The sequence below is a fragment of the Marmota monax genome, unplaced genomic scaffold (genome assembly GCF_021218885.2).
Source record: "Marmota monax isolate L192 unplaced genomic scaffold, Marmota_monax_Labrador192_F-V1.1 WCK01_AAM20220418_F8-fsc00012, whole genome shotgun sequence".
Lineage (NCBI taxonomy): Eukaryota > Metazoa > Chordata > Mammalia > Rodentia > Sciuridae > Marmota > Marmota monax.
In genome coordinates, this window is record NW_026695227.1 from 23,318,472 (window position 1) to 23,342,680 (window position 24,209).

At 39.9% G+C, this 24,209-nt stretch overlaps 1 protein-coding gene across 2 annotated transcripts in view; it reads left to right on the forward strand.

The window, feature by feature from the left end:
* The window catches only part of Pdzrn4 (PDZ domain containing ring finger 4), a 385,332-nt gene that overhangs the window by 301,851 nt on the left and 59,272 nt on the right, over positions 1-24,209 (forward strand). For both annotated transcript variants that reach the window (XM_046436374.2, XM_058576451.1), the window contains 2 exons: positions 14,194-14,450; positions 17,765-17,867. In XM_046436374.2, the coding sequence (XP_046292330.1) occupies positions 14,194-14,450; positions 17,765-17,867 (360 nt within the window). The remainder of the gene's footprint in view (positions 1-14,193; positions 14,451-17,764; positions 17,868-24,209) is intronic.

The window sequence follows — 24,209 nt, forward strand, 5'->3', positions numbered from 1 at the left end:
AGTGCTCTTCAAATGTGTTAAGTCCCAAACAGGAAAGTCTAGAAATGTGGCAGATGGATAAGGAAAGGAACAGAAAATACAGAAGAAGGGATAAAAAATGAGGCAAAGAAACAACAATAGAAAGCAATTGTAAAAGAGACATACCCAAGACTTCCTACAGACAAAACTGTAAATTGACTCAAGAATCGTTTTGAAAAGTTCACAAATAAAGAATTCATAACATCTTAACATGAAAAGTTAAGGTTGAATTTTCCTTACATTTGAGAAACCCTAATCATCAAAGTATGCCAGGGAGGGGGATCAGGAAGCAGCACACTGGACCACTGTTGTGACCGTAGTGCTACAATCCATGGGCTAATGTCATACTTGACCTTCTAAATATTTCTCTGGGCTGCTTGGAGCCTTCAGTTCAGTATTACATATATAATCATTTCCCACATATGCAATTTTCTTTGGTGGGAAATGTTTCTAGTATCATATAAGCTACCTGGTAAGGGAAAATCCCAAAATGTCACAAGTTAAATGTCAGGCAACATTCCTAACCTTTTGGTGTAGAAACACAAGTTAGGAGTCAGCCACACACAGAGTCAAGCAGGGGTCCAGAAGCTGTTGGAGATGCAGTAAGACTAAATTATAACAGAAAGATCCCACCCCACCTTGCTGTCTCTTCTGGCAGGGGGATGCATTGTTATTCAGAGAAGAGACTGCTGGAGTTTCAGGCAGTCTGGCTTAGAGGTCAGTTGTTTCCACTTGTCTGGGAAAAGATTGCTTGAAACCTGGGAACTTCGGAACTCAAGGAAGCTGCAACACCCTCATACACAAGGAGATGAAGCTACACATTCCTCTTTGTCCAGAAGGAGCCCAAAACCACTTCTGGATACATCTGCTCATGTGTCAAATCCAATAACTACCATATTCTCTTCCAAAAATCTAATCATAGAACTGTCAAAAGTAGTACACCGGACAAAATGGACTCTGGGGTTGATGCAATCTAACATTTCTAATGTTCTAATGCTATTAAACTACATAATGAACACACACCTATATACCATTAATTGTTTTGTTCATTGATAAATTTTTTTAAAGGCCTAAGTTCATTTTAGTCCATCTACCACTAGGTTTTCTTCATGCATTTTGCACAATTTCTGTTGTGCAAAAATTGTGCATGAATTCCTTTTACTATAAATGTTTTTTTACACTGTGCAGTATTTAATTTACATAACAGATGCCCACCTAAAACCAAGCATAACAAAGTTTAGGAAAAATTATACGTTTAAATAATTTAAAATTAACTTGAAGATTGCATATGACAAGTGGTTTAATAAATATAGAGTTTAGATTATTTTGAATTTCTTCCATACCAAACATTTTAACAAGAATTTAAATGTTATTTGTTCTTTCTATGAAATGTTACTAAACCATATTCTGGCAAGAACTCTGTAATTTCTAAATAGAGAATTTGATCTGAATAGATAATTTCATCTATTTGGGGAATTTAGGAAAAATTAATTCCACAGTTACTTTTGTGGGTAGGAGCTCTTGTGAACTAACTGGGTACATCATCAGGTCCACCCAGAATCCTAATATTCAAACCCTTCATTCTTATTTTCAATTTGAGATTGGGTTATGCTAATTGGTATCCATACTTCTCTGAGATTTTCTTTTATTTATGCTCCATTGGAAGCCATAAATGCTTGGAAGTTCTTAGTTTTCTTAAGGGAAATTTGAAAACCCTCATTATTTCCAAACAGATAATTCTAGAAAAGGCCATTCACTGTGGCGACTTGGATATTCATGTGAGAGTGGGAAAACCTGTTGGTTTTCTGTTATTCAAAAAGAATTTTCATGTGGTTGAATTTGGAGGAATAATCAAAGAGGAACAGCTCATATCCAAGCACAGGCTATCATTCACTGAGGAAGTCAGGATGAGTGGCCCAGGTTTTGCAGTTTATCCAAAAGGGTACATTATTCATTAAACAGAAGCTTCATCAAAGATTGCCATAATACAGTTTACATATAAAAGGCTATATTCTTTACTTAACATTCACAAGTTGCTATGGCTTAATTAGCCCATCTGCCACAACAAATGTATTCACACATCTTTAGCACTGATTGCTGAAAAGTGATTTTTTTCTCTACCCACTTAAGATCATACCATCAGTATCATGGAAAATAATAACTTTTTAGAAATAAGATGCTCAGAAAGTGGAAGACTTCCGATATGGTTTCCTATGATCATTTTTTCTTTTAGTGCCCCATTGCATGTGCTTGCTGGTTCATCTGAATGTCTATCCTGTGACTGCTTCAAAGGGGACAGGATTAAGACCTCTCTCCCCACTTTCATCCAACCCAAATTTAGTTTGTCTGAGGACAACTACATATCACTATTTATAATATAATCAGCATCTCTCTTTTCTCATTTTTGCTTTTGCCAGTTCTAACGCCTTGTTTTTGCATAATGTGTTTGCTTTCTGATTTATTCTGAATCAGGTGACTTAATCACCTTCCCAGAGTCCAGCTTTCCCTCTCTGGGACTGCTGCCCTCTCATCAAATAGCAATCACACCTATCTTTTTAGTTTCACTCTAGCTGCTCAGTTGCGGCCCAAATCAGTTTGGGATACAGTTATCAAAATTCCAGATGTAGCAAATAGCTGCAATTATACTATTCATGTTTATCATAACACTCTACCTTCTCTCTCATTCTGTTTAACAAGGTTTTGTGGGGAGAAAAAAAAAACAACTTTCCTTGTAGCATACTTAAACTGCTATCCTTTGTGAAACTCCTGTTTGAAAACTTCAAACTCAAAGTCCTTAATACACTCCTTTTTTAAAATCATCTCATTCCACTAGTTTTGCTCCCAACTCTCTTCCTCTATTTTTTTCTTCCTGAAAATTAATTCTGTACTCACCTAGAAAAAATAATAATTTTAGGTGGAAGGAAGATGGCGGCGAGGGGAATGCATTGCCCCCGTGTGCTGCTTCACTGTGTGGGAGTATGACAAGTCAGGACGGCTAAAGGATATCTTGTTAGGAATTTCCAGCAATAGTGGGGTGCTCCGGAACCTGGAGGAAGGATTTGCATCGCACGAGGATCGGCTACGGGGACTCAAACGCGAGAGGTTTGTCGCACGGAGGGTAACACTGCTTATTCAGCAAATCGCCCCGCGGCTAGAGTCTGCAGCGCGCGCTGGGATAGAGACGCAGGGATACAGCGCTGCAGTTTCTGCCATCCGCGCAAGCACCTTACTCAGGGCTGAATTCTGGGTTCGAGACGGGGGAAGGAAGCGGTCCATCTCGGTTCTCCACACCGGTCAGACCACAGAGGAGGCCAGCAGCCACCATGTTGGTAAACTGACGTCACCTTCCCTGTTTTCGACTGACCGCAGCTCATTCAGCCATAGAACAGGTAATTTCAGGCTGCAATTCGCCTGCGGCTTGCAGACAGATTGCTAGGGTTCAGTGCCTGGGTGCTTCTTAGAATCTGATCTTATCGGAGCGAACACCGAGCGCGGGGCGGCCGAGTTCCAGCTCCCGGAACCGTCCCGGAACCGCCCTGGCCCAGGGCTGCGGAGCCTGCGGAGGCTGCTTCTTGGACCCTGCTACTATCAGAGCATACACCAAGCACTAAGCAGCCGAATTCTGGCTCCCGGAACTGAGCCCGCGGGGACTGCTTCTTGGAGCTTACACTTATAGGAGCTTACACCGAGCACTGAGCAGCCGAGTTCCGTCTCCCAGAACTTCCCTGGACTGGGGCTAGGAGCCCGCGGAAACTGCGTCTCGGTCCGGGTCCTGCTGAGGGCCGGTCAGGACTCACCCGTTGCTTTGGTTGCCCGGCAAGGGGAACGAAATGCTGCCATTCGCATAGGATACCAACATGGCAGAGATCTGATGTCAGCAGAAAGCGGCGGAGGAGAGAACTTCATCAATACCAGCCGTGACATAAGCAGTTGGTCTCCTGGTAGGGGGGGTAAGGCACAGTCACCCGAGTCTCCTCAATTTGTCCTCGAGCCAGAGGGGAGGAGCCGGGCCGCCGCCAGCGCCCGGAGCAGGCCCAGCGGCTCGCCAGTGTGGTGACCGCGTGACCCCAATTGGAGAGGGGGCGGAGCGGAGCCGCCACCCGCACCCGCAAGGTGGGCAAACCCGCGACCCAGTGGTACATAGGCGTGGTAGGAGGGGCAGGGCAGAGCCGCCCTTCGTGCTTGCAAGGTAAACAGACCTGTGACAGCCTGGCGGGTCAGGCCCAGTGGCCTGCCAGTGTGGTACACACGTCACCCCAACTGGAGTAGAGGCAGAGCAGATCCTTCTCCCATGCCCGGATCAGGCCCTGCCGGTGTGGTGGTCACGTGACCCCAATTGGAGTGGGGGCGGAGCGGAACCACCACCTGTGCCCGCAGGGTGAGCAGACCAGTGATCAACCTGCAGATCAGGCCCAGGGGTCCGCAGTCGTGGTAGGAGGGGCAGGGCGGATCCGCCGCCCGTGCCTCCAAGGTAGGCAGACCAACAACAGACCGGCGGATCAGGCCCAGGAGCCTGCCGGCGTGGTACAAACACCACCCTAATTGGAGTAGTGACAGAGCAGAGTCGCCGCCCGTGCCAGGAACAGGCCCAGCGTCCTGCAGGCGGGGTAGTCACGACACCCCAATTGGAGTAGGGGCAGAGCAGAGCCGCCACCCGTGCCCGAAAGGTGGGCAGATCTGCGACCGACCAGAGGGACAGGCCCAGTGGCCTGCCGGTACGACAGACACGTCACCCCATTTGGAGTAGGGGCAGAGTAGAGCTGCCGCCCGCGCCTGCCGGGTAGGCAAACCTGCAACCGACTGGCGGATCAGGCCCGGTGGCCTGCCGGCGTGGTACACTCGTCACCCCAATTGGAGTAGGGGCAGAACAGAGCCGCCGCCAGCTCCCAGAACAGGCCCAGTGACCTGCCAGCGTGGTAGCCACGACACCCCAATTGGAATAAGGAGAGAGCAGAGCCGCCGCCCGTGCCTGCAGGAGAGATACGCAAGCAGTATGAAAAGACAAGGAAAGAAAGGACCACAAGCAATGCAGGTCAACGCAACTTTAGAAGAGGTAACAGCTGCAGCAGATGGAATGTCAGATAAAGAATTCAGGATATACATGCTTCAGATGATCTGGAGTATCAAGGAAGACATTAAACAGCAAAATCAGACAATGAAAGATCACTTCGACAACGAATTACGCAAACAAATCCAGGAAGCAAAGGATCAACTATACAGGGAGATAGAGGTTATAAAAAACAAGCAATCAGAAATCCTAGAAATGCAGGAAGCAATAAACCAACTTAAAAACTCAATGGAGAATACTACCAGCAGAGTAGAACACTTAGAAGATAGAACATCAGACAATGAAGACAAAGTATTTCAACTGGAAAAGAACATAGACAGCTCAGCAAGACTGTTAAGAAACCATGAGCAGAACATCCAAGAAATATGGGATAACATTAAGAGACCAAACTTAAGAGTCATTGGGATACAGGAAGGTACAGAGCTCCAAACCAAAGGAATGAGCAGTCTATTCAATGAAATAATACGAGAAAACTTCCCAGACTTGAAGAATGAGACAGAATCCCAAATCCTAGAAGCCTACAGGACGCCGAATGTGCAAAATCATAAGAGATCCACACCTAGACACATTATAATGAAGATGCCCAACATACAGAATAAGGAGAGAATTTTAAAAGCTACAAGAGAAAGGAAGCAGATTACATTTAGGGGTAAACCAATCAGGATAACAGCTGATCTTTCAACACAGACTCTGAAAGCTAGAAGATCCTGGAATAACATATTTCAAACACTGAAAGAAAATGGGTTCCAACCAAGAATTGTGTATCCAGCGAAATTAAGCTTCAGGATGGAGGATGAAATTAAAACCTTCCACGATAAACAAAAGTTTAAAGAATTCGCAGCTAGAAAACCATCTCTTCAAAACATCCTCGCCAAAGCATTACAGGAAGAGGAAATGGAAAATAACAATGAAAACCAACAGTGGGAGGTAGGACAGTAAAGGGGGGGGGAAATAATCAAAGAGGAAAACAAACCATGTTTAGTAACAGAAATAAACAAATATGGCTGGAAGAACAACCCATATCTCAATAATAACCCTAAATGTTAATGGCTTAAACTCACCAATTAAGAGACACAGGCTAGTAGAATGGATCACAAAACAAGACCCAACAATATGCTGCCTACAGGAGACGCATTTGATAGGAAAAGACATACATAGGCTGAAGGTGAAAGGTTGGGAAAAATCATATCACTCATATGGACTTCGGAAACAAGCAGGGTGTCCATACTCATATCAAATAAAATAGATTTCAAGCCAAAGTTAATCAAAAGGGATAAAGAGGGACACTACATACTGCTTAAGGGAACCATACACCAACAAGACATAACAATCATAAATATTTATGCCCCAAACAATGGTGCAGCTATGTTCGTCAAACAAACTCTTCTCAAGTTCAAGAGTCTAATAGACCACCACACCATAATCATGGGAGACTACAACACACCTCTCTCGCCACTGGACAGATCTTCCAAACAAAAGTTGAATAAGGAAACTATAGAACTCAATAACACTATTAATAACCTAGACCTAATTGACATATATAGAGTATACCACCCAACATAGCAGTTACACTTTTTTCTCAGCAGCACATGGATCCTTCTCAAAAATAGATCATATATTATGTCACAGGGCAACTCTTAGACAATATAAAGGAGTAGAGATAATACCATGCATCTTATCTGATCATAATGGAATGAAACTGAAAATCAACGATAAAAGAAGGAAGGAAAAAGCATACATCACTTGGAGAATGAACAATAGGTTACTGAATGATCAATGGGTTATAGAAGACATCAAGAAGGAAATTAAAAAATTCTTAGAGATAAATGAAAACACAGACACAACATATCGGAATCTATGGGACACATTGAAAGCAGTTCTAAGAGGAAAATTCATTGCGTGGAGTTCATTCCTTAAAAAAAGAAAAAACCAACAAATAAATGATCTCATACTTCATCTCAAAATTCTTGAAAAAGAAGCGCAAAACAACAGCAAAATAAGTAGAAGGCAAGAAATAATCAAAATCAGAGCTGAAATTAATGAAATTGAAACAAAAGAAACAATTGAAAAAATTGACAAAACTAAAAGTTGGTTCTTTGAAAAAATAAACAAAATCGACAGACCCTTAGCGATGCTAGCGAAGAGAAGAAGAGAGAGAACTCAAATTACTAGCATACGGGATGAAAAAGGCAATATCACAACAGACACTTCAGAAATACAGAAGATAATCAAAAACTATTTTGAATCCTTATACTCCAATAAATTAGAAGATAGTGAAGGCATCGATAAATTTCTTAAGTCATATGATCTGCCCAGATTGAGTCAGGAGGATATAGACAACCTAAACAGACCAATATCAATTGAGGAAATAGAAGAAACCATCAAAAGACTACCAACTAAGAAAAGCCCAGGTCCGGATGGGTATACAGCAGAATTTTACAAAACCTTTAAAGAAGAACTAATACGAATACTTTTCAAGCTACTTCAGGAAATAGAAAAAGAGGGAGAACTTCCAAATTCATTCTATGAGGCCAACATCACCCTGATACCTAAACCAGACAAAGACACTTCAAAGAAAGAAAACTACAGACCAATATCTCTAATGAACCTAGATGCAAAAATCCTCAATAAAATTCTGGCGAATCGGATACAAAAACATATCAAAAAAATTGTACACCATGATCAAGTAGGATTCATCCCTGGGATGCAAGGCTGGTTCAATATACAGAAATCAATAAATGTTATTCACCACATCAATAGACTTAAAAATAAGAACCATATGATCATCTCGATAGATGCGGAAAAAGCATTCGACAAAGTACAGCATCCCTTTATGTTCAAAACTCTAGAAAAACTAGGGATAACAGGAACATACCTCAATATTGTAAAAGCAATCTATGCTAAGCCTCAGGCTAGCATCATTCTGAATGGAGAAAAATTGAAGGCATTCCCTCTAAAATCTGGAACAAGACAGGGATGCCCTCTCTCTCCACTTCTCTTCAACATAGTTCTCGAAACACTGGCCAGAGCAATTAGACAGACGAAAGAAATTAAAGGCATAAAAATAGGAAAAGAAGAACTTAAATTATCACTATTTGCAGATGATATGATTCTATACCTAGCAGACCCAAAAGGCTCTACAAAGAAACTATTAGAGCTAATAAATGAATTCAGCAAAGTGGCAGGATATAAAATCAACACGCATAAATCAAAGGCATTCCTGTATATCAGAGACAAATCCTCTGAAATGGAAATGAGGACAACCACTCCATTCACAATATCTTCAAAAAAAATAAAATACTTGGGAATCAACCTAACAAAAGAGGTGAAGGACTTATACAATGAAAACTACAGAACCCTAAAGAGAGAAATAGAAGAAGATCTTAGAAGATGGAAAAATATACCCTGTTCATGGATAGGCAGAACTAACATCATCAAAATGGCGATATTACCAAAAGTTCTCTATAGGTTTAATGCAATGCCAATCAAAATCCCAACGGCATTTCTTGTAGAAATAGAGAAAGCAATCATGAAATTCATATGGAAAAATAAAAGACCCAGAATAGCAAAAACAATGCTAAGCAAGAAGTGTGAATCAGGCGGTATAGCGATACCAGACTTCAAACTATACTACAGAGCAATAGTAACAAAAACAGCATGGTACTGGTACCAAAACAGGTGGGTGGACCAATGGTACAGAATAGAGGACACAGAAACCAATCCACAAAACTACAACTATCTTATATTTGATAAAGGGGCTAAAAGCATGCAATGGAGGAAGGATAGCATCTTCAACAAATGGTGCTGGGAAAACTGGAAATCCATATGCAACAAAATGAAACTGAATCCCTTTCTCTCGCCATGCACAAAAGTGAATTCAAAATGGATCAAGGAGCTTGATATCAAATCAGAGACGCGCCGTCTGATAGACGAAAAAGTTGGCTACGATCTACAGTCGGTGGGGTCGGGCTCCAAATTCCTCAATAGGACACCCATAGCACAAAAGTTAATAACTAGAATCAACAAATGGGACTTACTCAAACTAAAAAGTTTTTTCTCAGCAAAAGAAACAATAAGAGAGGTAAATAGGGAGCCTACACCCTGGGAACAAATCTTTACTCCTCACACTTCAGATAGAGCCCTAATATCCAGAGTATACAAAGAACTCAAAAAATTAGACAATAAGAGAAGAAACAACCCAATCAACAAATGGGCCAAGGACCTGAACAGACACTTCTCAGAGGAGGACATACAGTCAATCAACAAGTACATGATAAAATGCTCAACATCTCTAGCTGTCAGAGAAATGCAAATCAAAACCACCCTAAGATACCATCTCACTCCAGTAAGATTGGCAGCCATTATGAAGTCAAACAACAACAAGTGCTGGCGAGGATGTGGGGAAAAGGGTACACTTGTACATTGCTGGTGGGACTGCAGATTGGTGCAGCCAATTTGGAAAGCAGTATGGAGATTTCTTGGAAAGCTGGGAATGGAGCCACCATTTGACCCAGCTATTCCCCTTCTTGGTCTATTCCCTAAAGACCTAAAAAGAGCATGCTACAGGGACACTGCTACATCGATGTTCATAGCAGCACAGTTCACAATAGCAAGACTGTGGAACCAACCTAGATGCCCTTCAATATACGAATGGATAAAAAAAATGTGGCATTTATACACAATGGAGTATTACTCTGCATTAAAAAATGACAAAATCATAGAATTTACAGGGAAATGGATGGCATTAGAGCAGATTATGCTAAGTGAAGCTAGCCAATCCCTAAAAAACAAATGCCAAATGTCTTCTTTGATATAAGGAGAGTAACTAAGAACAGAGTAGGGACGAAGAGCATGAGAAGAAGATTAACATTTAACAGGGATGAGAGGTGGGAGGGAAAGGGAGAGAGAAGGGAAATTGCATGGTAATGGAAGGAGACCCTCAGGGTTATACAGTGGAGGAGGTAGAGAGAGAGGAGGGGAGGGGAGGGGAGAGGTGGGGAGGGGGGAGGGTGGAGGATGGGAAAGGCAGTGAAGCACAACAGACACTAGAATGGCAATTTGTAAATCAATGGATGGGTAACTGATGTGATTCTGCAATCTGTGTATGGGGTGAAGGTGGGAGTTCATAACCCACTTGAATCAAAGTGTGGAATATGATATGTCAAGAAATTTGTAATGTTTTGAACAACCCATAATAAAAAATTAAAAAATAATAATAATAATTTTAAAATAATAATAAAAAGGAATAAGAATAAGATGATGAAGAAGGAGAAAAAGAAACTTGGATATGTACCCTTAGTTACCAAGTGGGAAACCTTTAATAGAAGGCTTCTCCATCTCTAGTCTCATACATACAAGCCAAATTTGATATTTAGAGAAGGAATAAGAGGTGAGGAGAAGAAAAAGAGTGTCAGGGTTGTAAACATAGTGCTAAAGACACAGAATGATAAAGGTATGGCACCATGACATCCAAATTCCTTATTGGTTTAGAAACTAACCACTTGAAAAAATGAAGTTTTACCACTAATTTATTTGTTTACTTACTCCAGAATTTTCCTATAACATTAGATATTCTTCCCGTGTTGTTATTCTCTCTAGCTGTAACTGAAGACAACTAAGCAAAGCAACTGCCAGAAAATCCCAATTAATCTCTTCTTTTTTTTTCTGTTGTGAAAGGCTTAATTTATAAAATGGTGACCTTTTTGTAGGCTAACACTATGTTGATGAACTTCAAGTGAAGTGAAAAAAAGTGTGTTTAGTATTAACAGTGCTTACATTTTCTAAGAGATCACGTGGGGCAGCAGAGCCTTTAAAGGTCATAGACTTCTTTACTTTGAGAGATATTAAATAGCTTATGAAAATAGAGGTCAGCGGCATGGCAACTGGAAGAAAAGAGCATTTCCCAATCGGGAAGGAAGATATTTGAGATTGCATTTCCTGTTCTTTTTTAAGATTATATTTGACTGTCACAGCAAAGAATAAAATTTGCATATAAATGCCATCATCATAAATGAATGGATACAGGTCATAGAATTGATAGCTATTGATCTTATGTATGATGCCAATTGTCTGCCTATACAAAACATTGTAATAAAAACTAATGATTTCTCAGCTTAAAATACTTTTCCTGCATATTTTTTTGTTTCTGCAGAAATTATTGTTCAATCTGAATTTGTCAAAAAATAATCTTACTTGGCACATAGGAACACAAAATAAATAATCGTTATCAGTGGGAAACTTACTTTTGCAAAACGTGTTCTCGCTTTGAAGGGCACCAAAGTAAATAAGTGTACTGAACACCAAGACTAAATTGACATAGGCAAAGTTCTCAGCCACCTAAGGAAAAAAAATAGGTTCATGGCATTGTCTACTATATACTGAAACCTTTTATCCACTAATAGGCTCTAAGGTGTGATTGGAAGAAATCCTGGCCACAAATTTTCCCTTTATCTTCAGATAATGCTTAAAGTAACTTCAAAATGGGCAGGCAATTCCTTTAGTTTATTCTGCCATTTTTAGAGGTTGTTCTTGGTGCAAGGTTTTAGGAAAAGGTAACCTAATGACATAGATCCAATAGATGTTAAATAGTTGGTAGATTATGACTGAGAGTTTATTTCAGAGAAGGAAGGGTATGGAACACTGCAAGAGTGGGTCTTCATTAAACTGAAAGGACATCATGAAGCTGAAGGCTGGAGACAAGAGGACAAGTCTGATTTACTGCATAGACTCAGCAGTCTTAAATGCCACTTTGTCATATTCAATAATCTGGAATTGATAAACACTTTCCACAAGGAGAAATAGAGGGTTGATACCATTCAACCTGAGGGGCAAGATATTAGGTTATGCCTCTTAATTCTGGGCTTTCTTTTCTGATTTGCTGACTACACATCCTCAGGGGAGGCAGTGTTGGCCCTGACCCAGAGCACCTGGCTTGCCTCCAAGAATGAACAACCATATTTGTAGGTACCCTGTGTTGCTGTGTCCCATGTGCCCAACTCAGACATCACAAGATGGTGTCGATGAAAATTCAGTGACAATTTTTCAAGCTTATTCCATGGAGGAAAGAATAGGAAATGGAGTGCACAGACTAGTGAATACTTGCACACTATTGGGCACCCACTTGGATTTCTATGTGCGGGTTCTTACTAGTGATCCAGGGACTGAACTAGGACTGATTTTGTGCCATGGAAACCTAATTGCTCATTTTTTGAAGGCACATTAACTCTTTCAGGGTCCATTGAGTAAATTAGATCGTGCAGGTCATTAAGCCTGTCTCTATATAACATGCCCATTTCCACCTGGCATTGTGTCATTTACCCTCAAATGCCCCATTCTTGCTTTGAGTGCATACCTACCCTTTGTGTATTCAGGAAGAGAGAATGTGTTCATCTGAATGTCAGCAATTGCTCTACAATCTCATCTCACTGATTTCCTGTTTTAGTCAGCTTTTTCGCCGCTGAGACTAAAGGATCTGACCAGCATCACTGTAGGGGAGAAAAAGTTTATTTGAGGGCTCACAGTTTCAGAGTTCTTAGTTTAGAGAAGGCCGGCTCCATTCCTCAGGGCTTGAGGTGAGACAGAACATCAAAGCAGAAGAGGGAAGCAGCTCATATCACAGTGATCATGAAGCAGAGAGAGACTCCAGATACAAAATATATACCCCATAGCCATGCCCCCAATGAACCACTTCCTACAGCCACAGCCCACCTGCCTCTAGTCACCACTCAGTTAATCCCATCAGGGATTAATTCACTGATCAGGTTAAGACTCTCACAATTCCATTATTTCTCCTCTGAACCCTTTTGCATTGTCTCATACATGAGCTTTTGGGGAACACCTCACATCCAAATCACTACATTTCCCTTTGTTCTTTTTAGGCACCCTGGGATGTCTAAGGGTTTGCTACTGCCTAACAGATATCAGTGTTTTACCAACAAGGAGGTAGCTTAGTTATCTGTCTAGAAATGTTATAATTCCCAGGGTACTGGGCACAGGACTGGGTCACCAAATTTCTCTTTGCTTTGGCAAAAACCAACATTATTAATTCATTTAGGATAGGAGTCATGAAGCTATATCAGGATCCTAGAGTCCTTTATTAAAACACAACTTCCACTGAAGCTGTGTCTCAGGACCTATTTTAGCAAAATAAATGGACAGCTATGTCAAAGCAGTCTGTGTTGCCCCTGAGAAAGGGTTAAGGAAAGTGTGCAGATGTTTTGTGTGCTACCAAGGCTGGGAAATATCCCTGGCCCTCAGTAGGCAGCTGTGGGAGAGTCACACCTAAAGAAGAATTTTTTTTTCTCTCCTAAATGCCAGTGGTTGTGCCTTGCTGCAGGGCATGACCAAGAACAGATGCAAACTTTACCTTTTTCTCTGTTATGACCAGGGCTACCTTGAATGGTCATAACTGGGTATAAATTGAGACAGGTGAGGATGCAAAGGGATGCCAAGTAAATTGTTTCAGAGGTGTTCAGAGCAGCGCTTCTTTCACATGCTAGAAATCAGCTGTGGTCTTATTAAAATGCCAATCCTGACTCAGTAGGTCTCAGTTAGGTCCAGGGATTCTATATGTGTAAAAATCTCTTCAATGATTCTGAAGATGCTGGCCACACTCAGAATAGTGAAGATTTCTGATAGAATTCACATGAGCAACAACATAGTCTTGGCTAAAAAGATGAATATGAAGGAAATGTAATAATATTCTCAAAAACCATATTTCAGACAAGTAAGACTTTGATTAAACGCTGAAAATACCACCAGGTGATTTGTTGATCATTTTTACAAAGGATATATTTAATTTCTACCTATCTTGAGGTTTGGGGAACACCTTCTGATACTGATGTGTTATTTAAATTTGTAAATCTTTACTAATAATTGTGATGGTATTTTATTAATCAAATCCAGATACTTCATAAAGTTACAAAACTGATCTTCACTTCCTCGTGTTGGGAAAGAGTTTGGTAAATGTCAATGTCTGATTAAATATTCCTTTAACAATTCCTATCAGAGCTGGCTGAAATCTCCCCTCTCCACTGTCTACTAATCTGTCATGATGCCCCCCTCCCATTCTTTCCTCCAAGATGAACACTGTCCTTATATCCTCCTAGGTCAATGGGAAGGATCTCTCAAAGGCCACCCATGAAGAGGCAGTGGAAGCTTTTCGAAACGCCAAGGAGCCCATCGTGGTGCAGGTGTTAAGGAGAACTCCTCTCAATAGACCCACCTATGGAACGGTCCCGGAAGTGCAGCTCATGAATGCCAGCACCCAGACTGACATCACCTTTGAACACATCATGGCCCTGGCCAAGCTTCGGCCACCTACCCCTCCAGTGCCAGACATCTGTCCATTTCTGCTATCAGACAGGTATTTCTCTGTCATTTGTCTCCATGCCCTGTTTGTTGTTGTTTGCCATTGAAAGCAGGTATTGGAAAGAATCAGTCCCCTCAGCAAGCTGTCAACTATGGAAGCAGGCTCCCAGCTCTGTTTGGAAAATCTCTCCACTGTGCCTGCCTCCAACAAGTCCTTAATTGTCCCTGCTAGCTACCCTCCTGACCCACCCAGTTGCTTCTCCTCTGCAATCACGCTTGCTGAGATACAATAAAAAAATTCTGGCTCTGATTAGCTCATCTATATACTTCCAGCCCTCAAAAGCCTCTCTCTACTCATGAGCACTGGTCAGGGAAATAGCTTTTCTCACCAAAGCTGCCAAAAATCTTATTAAGACTCAGGTGGAAGTGACATGTTGGCACTGTACTCTCCTCTGTGGGTTGCTTCTCTCTCTCTCTCCCTTGCTTTTCTCTTAAAAGAGAATCTAGAAAACTAATTTAATTAAAGTGCAATTCTCTAAAGAAACCAATTACCCAATATATTGAGATGTAAACAAAGGGTCCTGACTGTCACACAGTAAGTAGAGTGCTAGGAAATACGGAGTGATTAAAGAAAAATTTCCTTTCTATTTTTACCTTGTTTTAAGGCAGTTAGATTTTAATTCAAATACTCTTACATGTATAGCTTTGGAAGTGCATTTTGACCTATATATTTTGTTCTTTGAGCTTTTAAGCAAATATTCAAAGATTAACAAGAGTTTGATTTATAAGAGCAGTCTTCTCTTTAGACTTCATTTTTATTGCCTTCTCTAATCCATTCTCTACTTGGTCAACAAAAGTGATCTTGCCACGTCTCTGCCCTTTAGTGTCTTCTATAAGCTATTTCAGTGGGTCACAGGTGTGCATGTGAATCACGTGGGAACTTTGAGAAGCTCTATCAATGCCTTATCCCACCACAGGCTAATTACATTAGAATTTTTAGAGTGGAGCCAAGGCAACAAAAATTTTCAAAAATCTACCTAGGCAGCCAGGCACAGTGGCGCACGCCTATGATCCCAGCGGCTTGGGAGGCTGAGACAGGAGGATAGCTAGTTCAAAGCCAGCCTCAGCAATGGCGAGGCGCTAAGCAATTCAGTGAGACCCTTTCTCTAAATAAAATACAAAATAGGGCTGGGGATGTGGTTCAGTGGTCGAGTGGCCCTGAGTTCAATCCCCAGTATTCACACCCCCCCCCAAAAAAAATAATCTACCTAGGCATTTCTAATGTACAGCCAGGCTTTAGAAACTACTCCTTGAGACTTCAACTTCAGGAGGGCCGTGGCTCTGTTTGCATGCTCTCCATGTAACTACATGATTCATAGTCCTTTGTGTCATGCATGGGCACTAGGTATTAGGTATAAAACTATGAGCAAGAATAAAGCCCCTACCTCCTGGAGTTTATATTCTAGAGGAGGAGATGAATGATAAACAAAGAAAGAAATATATAATATTTATTAGTGTAGCTTTTGACATAATAAATATTTTCTTAAATGAATAATAATATTTCACTCTTATTAGCCAACTGAACACATTTTAGGTAATATTGCAAGTATTTTATATTTATTGCCTCATTTAGACCTCACAACAACCTGATAAGGAAGCACATTATATTACTACCATCCCCATGTCACAGATGAGAAAACAGAGGTTAAGTAATGTGGCCAAGACCACACAGGAAGGAAGAGACAGGGCCAGGATTCTAAGTAAGACTAAGAGGTCTGACCACTGAGCCCACTCCCTTGACCCTTGTGCTGTGCTGCTTTTCCTAAATCTTGCAGCTCTTAGCTTACAGGCGACCTCTTCCAGCAAACTTCCTAGGAATGCAATAGGTTCATCTTCATCATGTGTTTGCACTGTTTCCATGTCTTCCTTTTAATCATTGCTCTGAAATTGCTATTGTGCTACTTTACACAATTAATTGGGAGAAAATTGGATTTTGTGCACCAATGTATTTCCAGCACTTAACATAGAGCCTGACATCTGGTAGACACTCAATAAACGCTTACTGAATGAATAAGGTATTCCTCATGATAGAGTTCCACTCTTACTAACCAAAAGACCAGGAAAACACACCAAATGCCCCCAAACAGTGAGCTCTGACCTTCTCCCAGCTCTATGAGACTTTTCAGAGTCAGTCTAGATCCAAGCAAGGAGGTTCTACCTGGCAGACCAGCAGACTTGGTGCAGAATGCTGCATAGTGATGCTTTTGCTATTTTTTGCTTAACCTTATATGGAACCAATAGCCACAGAGATAGTAAAAAGATGGTGATAGAGTATTTATAGTAACCCTAGGAAGGTATCAGGATGCATCTCTCTCACCTTTCAGCCAGCAAAAAGGGAACTAATTTATATTACTAACCCAGTTTTTCAAAAATGTCCACAATGAAAAGATTTAGAGGTCATACCTGCAACCAGTGTTTCAATATGACAACAATTTTTCAATGACTTTTAGAACTAGAGATGGCTTTATACCCTTTCCTAGTAAAGTATGCTTAACTTTCATTTAGTGAAATGTATAGTATCTATATCAGAACATATAGTAACTCAAATATCACCTCTATAAATTATTTTAAATATTTCCCAAACTTGAAGGATACACAAAAAAGTAATGCCCAGGTTCCCACATTTGCTTTACCTAATCTATTTTCTCTGTCACTGGAAATGTTACAAAAGGATTTTGAAAACTGTGGCTTATAGGAGCTTCCAGTGAGTTAAGACCAATGAGTACTCTTTACTATTTGAGCATGTGCCCTTTATCAAAGACAGAAAAATATGGGCTATGAGGGCAAGGGAGGAGGGATGTCTTAAGGAATGAGGGTAATGGAGTATATTCTATAGTCTGAAAAATATGAGCTTTTGAAAATGGCTTTCAAAAAAACTGTTTGGGGCTGTATATTTTGAAACTGGTAGTGCTTTGCTCCAAAATATATCCTTTTGGATAGATTGCAGTGTCAAATGCCACACACCCATGTGAACAGGTAACACTCAATAGAACGGAGTCAGGTCAAAATATCACTTGAAGCATCATGCACCCTGGAAGATTTTCCATCGGTCCCTTCACAGAATGCCACTGCAACCTGGGCCCTTCTGTTAGTGTTCTCTTAGAAATAGCAAATCGATGGACTTCATGGAGATGAGAGAGAAAAGCAATTGCTTTTTCTGAGCTGTAGTCTGTTTGAAGGGTTGGCTCTCTTAGATAGCTACAGTTCTTATTCCAAAGCAGAGAAAACTAAAGTGAAATCTAAAACCAGTTTTAATCTTGAAAACAACCCTTTTGATCCATTTGTACCATATTGTTGCATTCCCCATAGCTGCCATTCTCTTCATCCGATGGACCATGAATTTTATGAGGACAACGAGTATCTTTCCAGCTTGCCTGCTGATGCAGACAGAACAGAGGACTTTGAATATGAGGTGAGATCATTTTCAGACCACTTCACATTTCTTCATGAAGTTACGGCTGAAGGGTTTTGCATAATAAAGAAACTAATGTATTACTGTAAGAAATATCTTGCCTATTATATATCTAGGGTAGGATCTTTTGAACAGTATTTGTTTTAGCTATTTGTTTCCATTTTAAGTACACAGGAACATATTTTTATAGTATAAGTTTGAAAATAACTTGTCTGTATTTTGTTGCCTTTTATATGCAATTTTATAGCAGCTATATTTTTTCTTCTTTCTGTAATATAAGCAGATTTCTAAGTAGAGTTTGGAAAGATAATTATATTTAAAGCCAAAATTGTGATTACTATTTTTAATTCATTCTCGAGTGTTCTGATTTTAATCAATAAAGTAAATTTTATTATATTAGTTACATCATCTTTCACACATTCCATATTCTCTTTATTTGTGACTTAGGTAAGTACTCTAAACAGCATTTTCATAAGTATTTTAGATGTAGAAATGGCCTGCTGCCCTTTGTTGTTAAATTGTTTGGCCTTCTCATGTTATAGTGGTAGAGAGCCTGTACTGAAACACGTAACACTTCAAAAGGTCCTAATTATTTTCAGAGCTTTCACAAAAGTTAAAGGATTTATCCTAATATTTCCTCTGCTTCTGCAGTCTATAAATCTTTGAAAGGTTTCAGACTACTCTGACATTTGGAAATAAAATAGATTGAGGAGGTAAAGAAGCTTTGGTAAATAGGCAGAGAACCCAAGATTATCTGCCCTTTGGATGCTTCAGATGATGTCATACAAGTTCAGCAAAGTGTTCTTTTCCATTTTACAACCAGGAAATCCTGAAATCTTTTCTCTTAGGAGAACCTGAAATCAAATAAGGCCAATTCAGTGAAGCTCGCCTAAAGCAAATACACGTTTATTTGAAATCTTCCCCCTGCAAAAGCCATTGCTAGCAGTTACAGAAATCATCATTTCTTTACAGCCAGATTTGGCAGGATGTGCAGTGACACCTAACATCTGAGTATGTGGTTTTGTTGTCATTGATGATGTTAATTTTTTTCTCTCATCATCATTAGGTTGAAAATTTTTATTTTATAAATGTCCTCAAGTACTGGCATGCATTGAAGTATCCATTAAGTTTTGTCTACATGCATGCAAAATTAATTATGAAATTAAAATAATTCAAGAGTAAACTCTTTTTACTTCAATTAATGAAAACTTTGGGTTTGGGCCTGGAATTATCAAGATAACGTAAACTTTTCATTGAGTTTGTGCCTTGAAGTTCCTTCAGAATATGTTCCTGTTTTAGGGGAGGGCATAGGAGAAAGACTTCTTTAAGATAAGAAGGTTAACAAGAAAAATGCATTTAGTTAATCAGCATGTCATAGAAGCACAATGCAGACAGATTTTCTTCAATTCTATGAAGCTTATTGTAGCTGAACCACATCCTCCTTTGTGACCACTATCAATCCTAAGTAGAGTCTCCCATTAGGAAAATGCCAGTGATGAGTGCTCAGACAGGCTCACTGTAGCCTGTAATTCAACTAATCACAGCATTATAGTCATTAATTTGCTGTCAGCTGTGATTCTTGTTGCCAAAGGCACCTTTCTAAGTGATTGAAATAATGAATGTTCCTGTGAAATTTAAATAAGGAAGGATTTGCTATGACAGTCTTCAATCATGAGAAAGGATGCATTATGAGAACACCAGGCAAGTTAAAGGAGTGGGTAGAGACAGGGAGGATGCCCCTGGGACAATTCACCAAATGTAAGAGAATGAGGAATCTACCCAGTCGTCTTCAGTTTGTTATAGTTAATGACACACCCATAGAGTGACACTTGCTATCCCACACAATTGTGACAGATTGTAAAATCTCGTCAGTCCACTATCATCACCAGAGTCTGTTAAGGATACTACTTTAATTGGGCTGATCACAAAATGCTGATCCTGTCCTTATGTTTGGCACATCACTATTACACAAAGAAGCAGACTGATGGAGCATTTTTGGGACCAGCTCCTCTGGGAGCTCTACCATAACCCTGCAGCTCTGGGGGTAGAGTGGATGAGCATCTTCAGGGAATACCAGATTTGTGCCACTTAAAGAACATTACAAGAAACTGAATTGTGGTGGTCAAGCAGAGATTTGTATTCTTCCTTCACCTAAACATGAATAAACATCATCCTAGAAATTAAGGAAATAAAAAAAGACTAATTTTTTTCATCTGCTTTTATTCATTTGTATCATAAGTATTGAACGAGCACTTAAAAGGTACCAGGAACCTATCAAAGAATAGATTTATGCAGTTCCCGCCCTAGTGTAGCTAAACTTCTAAAGGAAGGAGAATGGACAATGAATAAGTAAATAAAGAAGTATTATTTTAGATAATGACAATTGCTAATGGAGATCAACAAGCATGGGTATCAGAAAGGGGAGGTTTGGTAGCAGGACAGGAGGTTTCTGTCTTACACACAGTGGTGGGGAAAGTCTTCTATCAGGAGAGACATGAGGAAAGTAACAGATGGAGCCATGTGGAAGGAGCTTTCAGAAAGAGGGAAGGTATAGTATAAAAGCCTACAGCAGGAAATGATGGTGAGCTCAGAGATCAGCAAAGAGGTAGGGTGCTCCAGCAGCACACAGAGGACCAGAATAGGAACAGGTGCATCTGTGAGAAAGGGTCTACTTTGGGAGCCTTTGGCTTTTGCTAGGAGATGGATGGTGGCTAGAGCAGATCAGGGCCATATTCTGGCTCTATGGAGTGCTGCTCTGGCTACTGGGATGAGCTTGACAGAAGTAAAGCCAGGCAGTCAGATGAGAGGAAGAAGAGCCTCGGACCTGGATAGTGGTGGTAGATAGGGTAAGACACAATTTGGAAAGACAGCATATCTACCCTGGCCCCAATTGCTGTGCCTAAATTTCTGTGTTTCCTTTTCTTGCCTCATAATTTTAATACAGTTTGTGTGTGCTATGATGGTTTTTTTTAATTTCATTTATTTATTTATTTATTTATTTATTTTTGGTCTGACTTTAAAAAAATACATCATAGAGCAAAGTATCCTAGAGCAGAGTGAAAGATAGCTTCTGGCATCCCCTGGAACTACCATAATAAACATGCTCTTTAACAACCACATTTCTGAACCTGCTAAAATGCAAACTATGCAACTACATAGGCACCTTTTTAAACACCTACTTATCCCTGACTTAGTGAACCAAAGCTGATCTGTCTATCTTGTGAATACATATTTAGGGACTTTTAGCACATGGATTATTGACCCAGCAGACCAAAGCAAATCTGACTATCTTGTAAATACATATTTAGGGACTTTTTAACATGCAGATTATTACATTGATAGACTGTAACAGCTCCCTTCAGAGCTGTGATGGATAGCAAATGCTTCTTTGGTGATATTATAGTCCATGTGTCAATGTTATAGTGACTCTGGTGTGTTAGGGACCTCAATGAAATTTTAATGACACACATATCTCACCATGACCTATCACCACTTTTCCTAAGAAAAATATTTGACTGGGTTTAAAATTTCTCCACCAAGTGCTTCAGAAAAGTCTCAGAGGACCAGTCTACATTAAAAGACTCACAGCTTGAAATTTGTTCTCTTTAAAAAATGATGGCACTTGTTCTCTAATTAAAAATGATGAATGATTTTAATTTTATTTTTGAGAGGGAAAAAATAAAAGTATCAAAATTTAAACAATGCACCCATCCTAAGAGTCAGGAGGCTCCCTGCCACTGGGGTACCACTGGGAATTAGATTCTCCTGTTCTTTATTTTCAACTTTGTTCATTTTTTCCCCCTAGAGCCAGCTAAAGGTTGAAATAAATCATAAATAGCCCTTAGCAAGTCAGAGGCAGACCTCAAATCCAACCTCTACCAGAAATAATTTAAAGGGAAAGGCTCTGAGAAATATAGAGCTCTTTCATCCAACTCCTAATAAAGATGTGTTTGCCACTGCCTGAAAAAAGGGAAGAAGCTGAATTTTCTGCAGCATTTGCCACGAACTCTCAGAAATCAGTGCTGATGGAGAAGTGAGAAGCCAATAAGTGTCCAATTTTAATAGTAAAAACCATCATGTTTACCAAGACAAGCTAATAATTGAAGCAACATTCTGGGCCTCTAAATTTTCATTACTTAGATATGCTTTATCCCTTGAAATCAGGCTGAAGTAACATCTCCAAGAGCCTGAATTAAGTACCCTTTATGTGTCTACTGTCATAAAAATAGAAACAAAAGGTATTTTGAGAGTATTTTGAACCAGTGTTAAGTGTAGAAAGGAGAGGGCAAGTATATGTCAGAATTTCATGTACATGTTAAATGAAAGCCAAACACTTGCGCCAGTTTCATAAATAGAAGTGAGCATTTAGCATGTTAATTAGCTTCCTCTTGGCAATCCTCATGCAGAGAATAAGTAAACCCTTGTGCTATGCTGAGAAGTGTCATTTTGCAAAATGTACTTCCGGGCACTGGATCCTTACAAATGCGTGCAAAATATTTGTGAGAATTTAAGTATATAATCTCTCCTACATAATTTAAGAGAATTATGGACCAAGAAGATTGGAATTGCACATATACATATACGCAGGTGTACTCAAAAAGTGGACGAAGTTTTAACTAGATTCCAGCCACATTATTTTGAACTTCATGATTTATGAAGTTAACATAGAGAAAAATCTCTTCTGTGTGCATGTGTGAAGCTACAGGGTTTGTTGTTGTTGTTGTTGTTTTTGTCTCTAGAAACAGAAGATTGACCTGCATTCTTTATCATTCTATCATATATTTGTTTCTTGTGGGTGAAATAGATGATGGATTTAGTTTCTTGATAAAGGAATAAATGAGAATCACCACAGCTCTCTGTATGAAACAACTTCTGAGCAGCTCAGTCCCTTTCCTCTTTTTTATATAAGGGAATTGGAAAAAAAATCTGGGGCCACCATCAGTCACAGCAAATGCCCTCTCCCTTTCCCAACAGGTATCTGTTCTTTGAGTCAGGGGCTTTAATACTAGTACTACTATTTGTTTCAGTTAAATACTTCTAAGGAAAGGGGTAAAGGATGGGGAGAAATAAATAATGAACTAGAAAGTTAATTATCTCCATAAAAATTGGTCTTTAATAACCTTCATTGTAGGAAATCATAAAATCTCATACCTGGTATAAATTTGGCATGCTCTCTAATCCACCCTGGTACCTCCTTTGTAATATCCTCACCAAGGGGTCATTCAGCATATGTGTGAAACACTAAAACAGGGAGCTGAGGGCCTTTGCAGCTAGTCAATTTTGACTGATGACTTCTGACACTCAGAGAGGTCACCTTATGAAAGAGCTTAAAATCAGCCATGAAAGGAACAGGTTTGGATATGAAACATAATTGATCAAGAGACTATGCATTATCTACACATTGTAGGCCACAGTAGAGAAAAGAGATAATAGTGCATAAAGTGCAAAAGGGTATGAGAGCCACAATTTTTTTAGTTCACTGAATACTTTGCATTTCACCAGTTTCTTTTTTCCCACTTGTAGGGAAATAATTTTACAATTATTAATGAAATATCTAAAACAATGTTATACTACTTACCAGGGTAACAAAACCATCCATTAAAAATCACCTTAAGTGTCATTCTTTGGGGAGGATTTTCTGAATTGAAACAAATCTAGATGGAGGTGAAGATATTTTTATTACTTGAACACTGAGGATAAGGAGGTGTTTTGTCAGTTGGAGCTGGTTCCTTGGGGTGCCTGTTAATGGCACCACCATTTTCTCTTTTAGATCAGCTTTTATTCCTCATCATGGAGACTGAACCATGATATGAGTCATCATGTATTGGAGCTTGTATTGATTGCCAGGATCTCTGTGACACATTTCTCCTTCCCATTCCCCACTGTCTCTCCTTTGTCCTGAACATCGCTCTACTTCTAGGTAGGTTTTTGGTCTCCTGTGGCCAGTTCCTAGTCTCTATAGTCATCTTCTAAACCAATGCCAAACCAAAACCAAAACCAAACAAGATCAAAAAACCTTCCCTAGTACACTTCTCATTAGGTCATTATCTGGTTCATCATTTTGTATGACTCAGTGGCTTGTATTAGCTCAAAATTCCTCTGCCTGTATGTTCTTTGCACTCTGTCCCCACCCTACCAGTACACAACTTAAGGTCTGACTCTACAGTTCTGCAACACAGAGAGCAAACTGTGTGCTTTCCTCCTTTTGTGCCTTTACTTATGGGCTTCTTCTGCTCTTGGAGCCCCCTTTGACAATCTCTACCATCAATCAAAAATGGATCCAAACATCACTCCCTCAAAATTGTTCCACAATGTCCTCCAAAACTTATAATGCCATCTTTC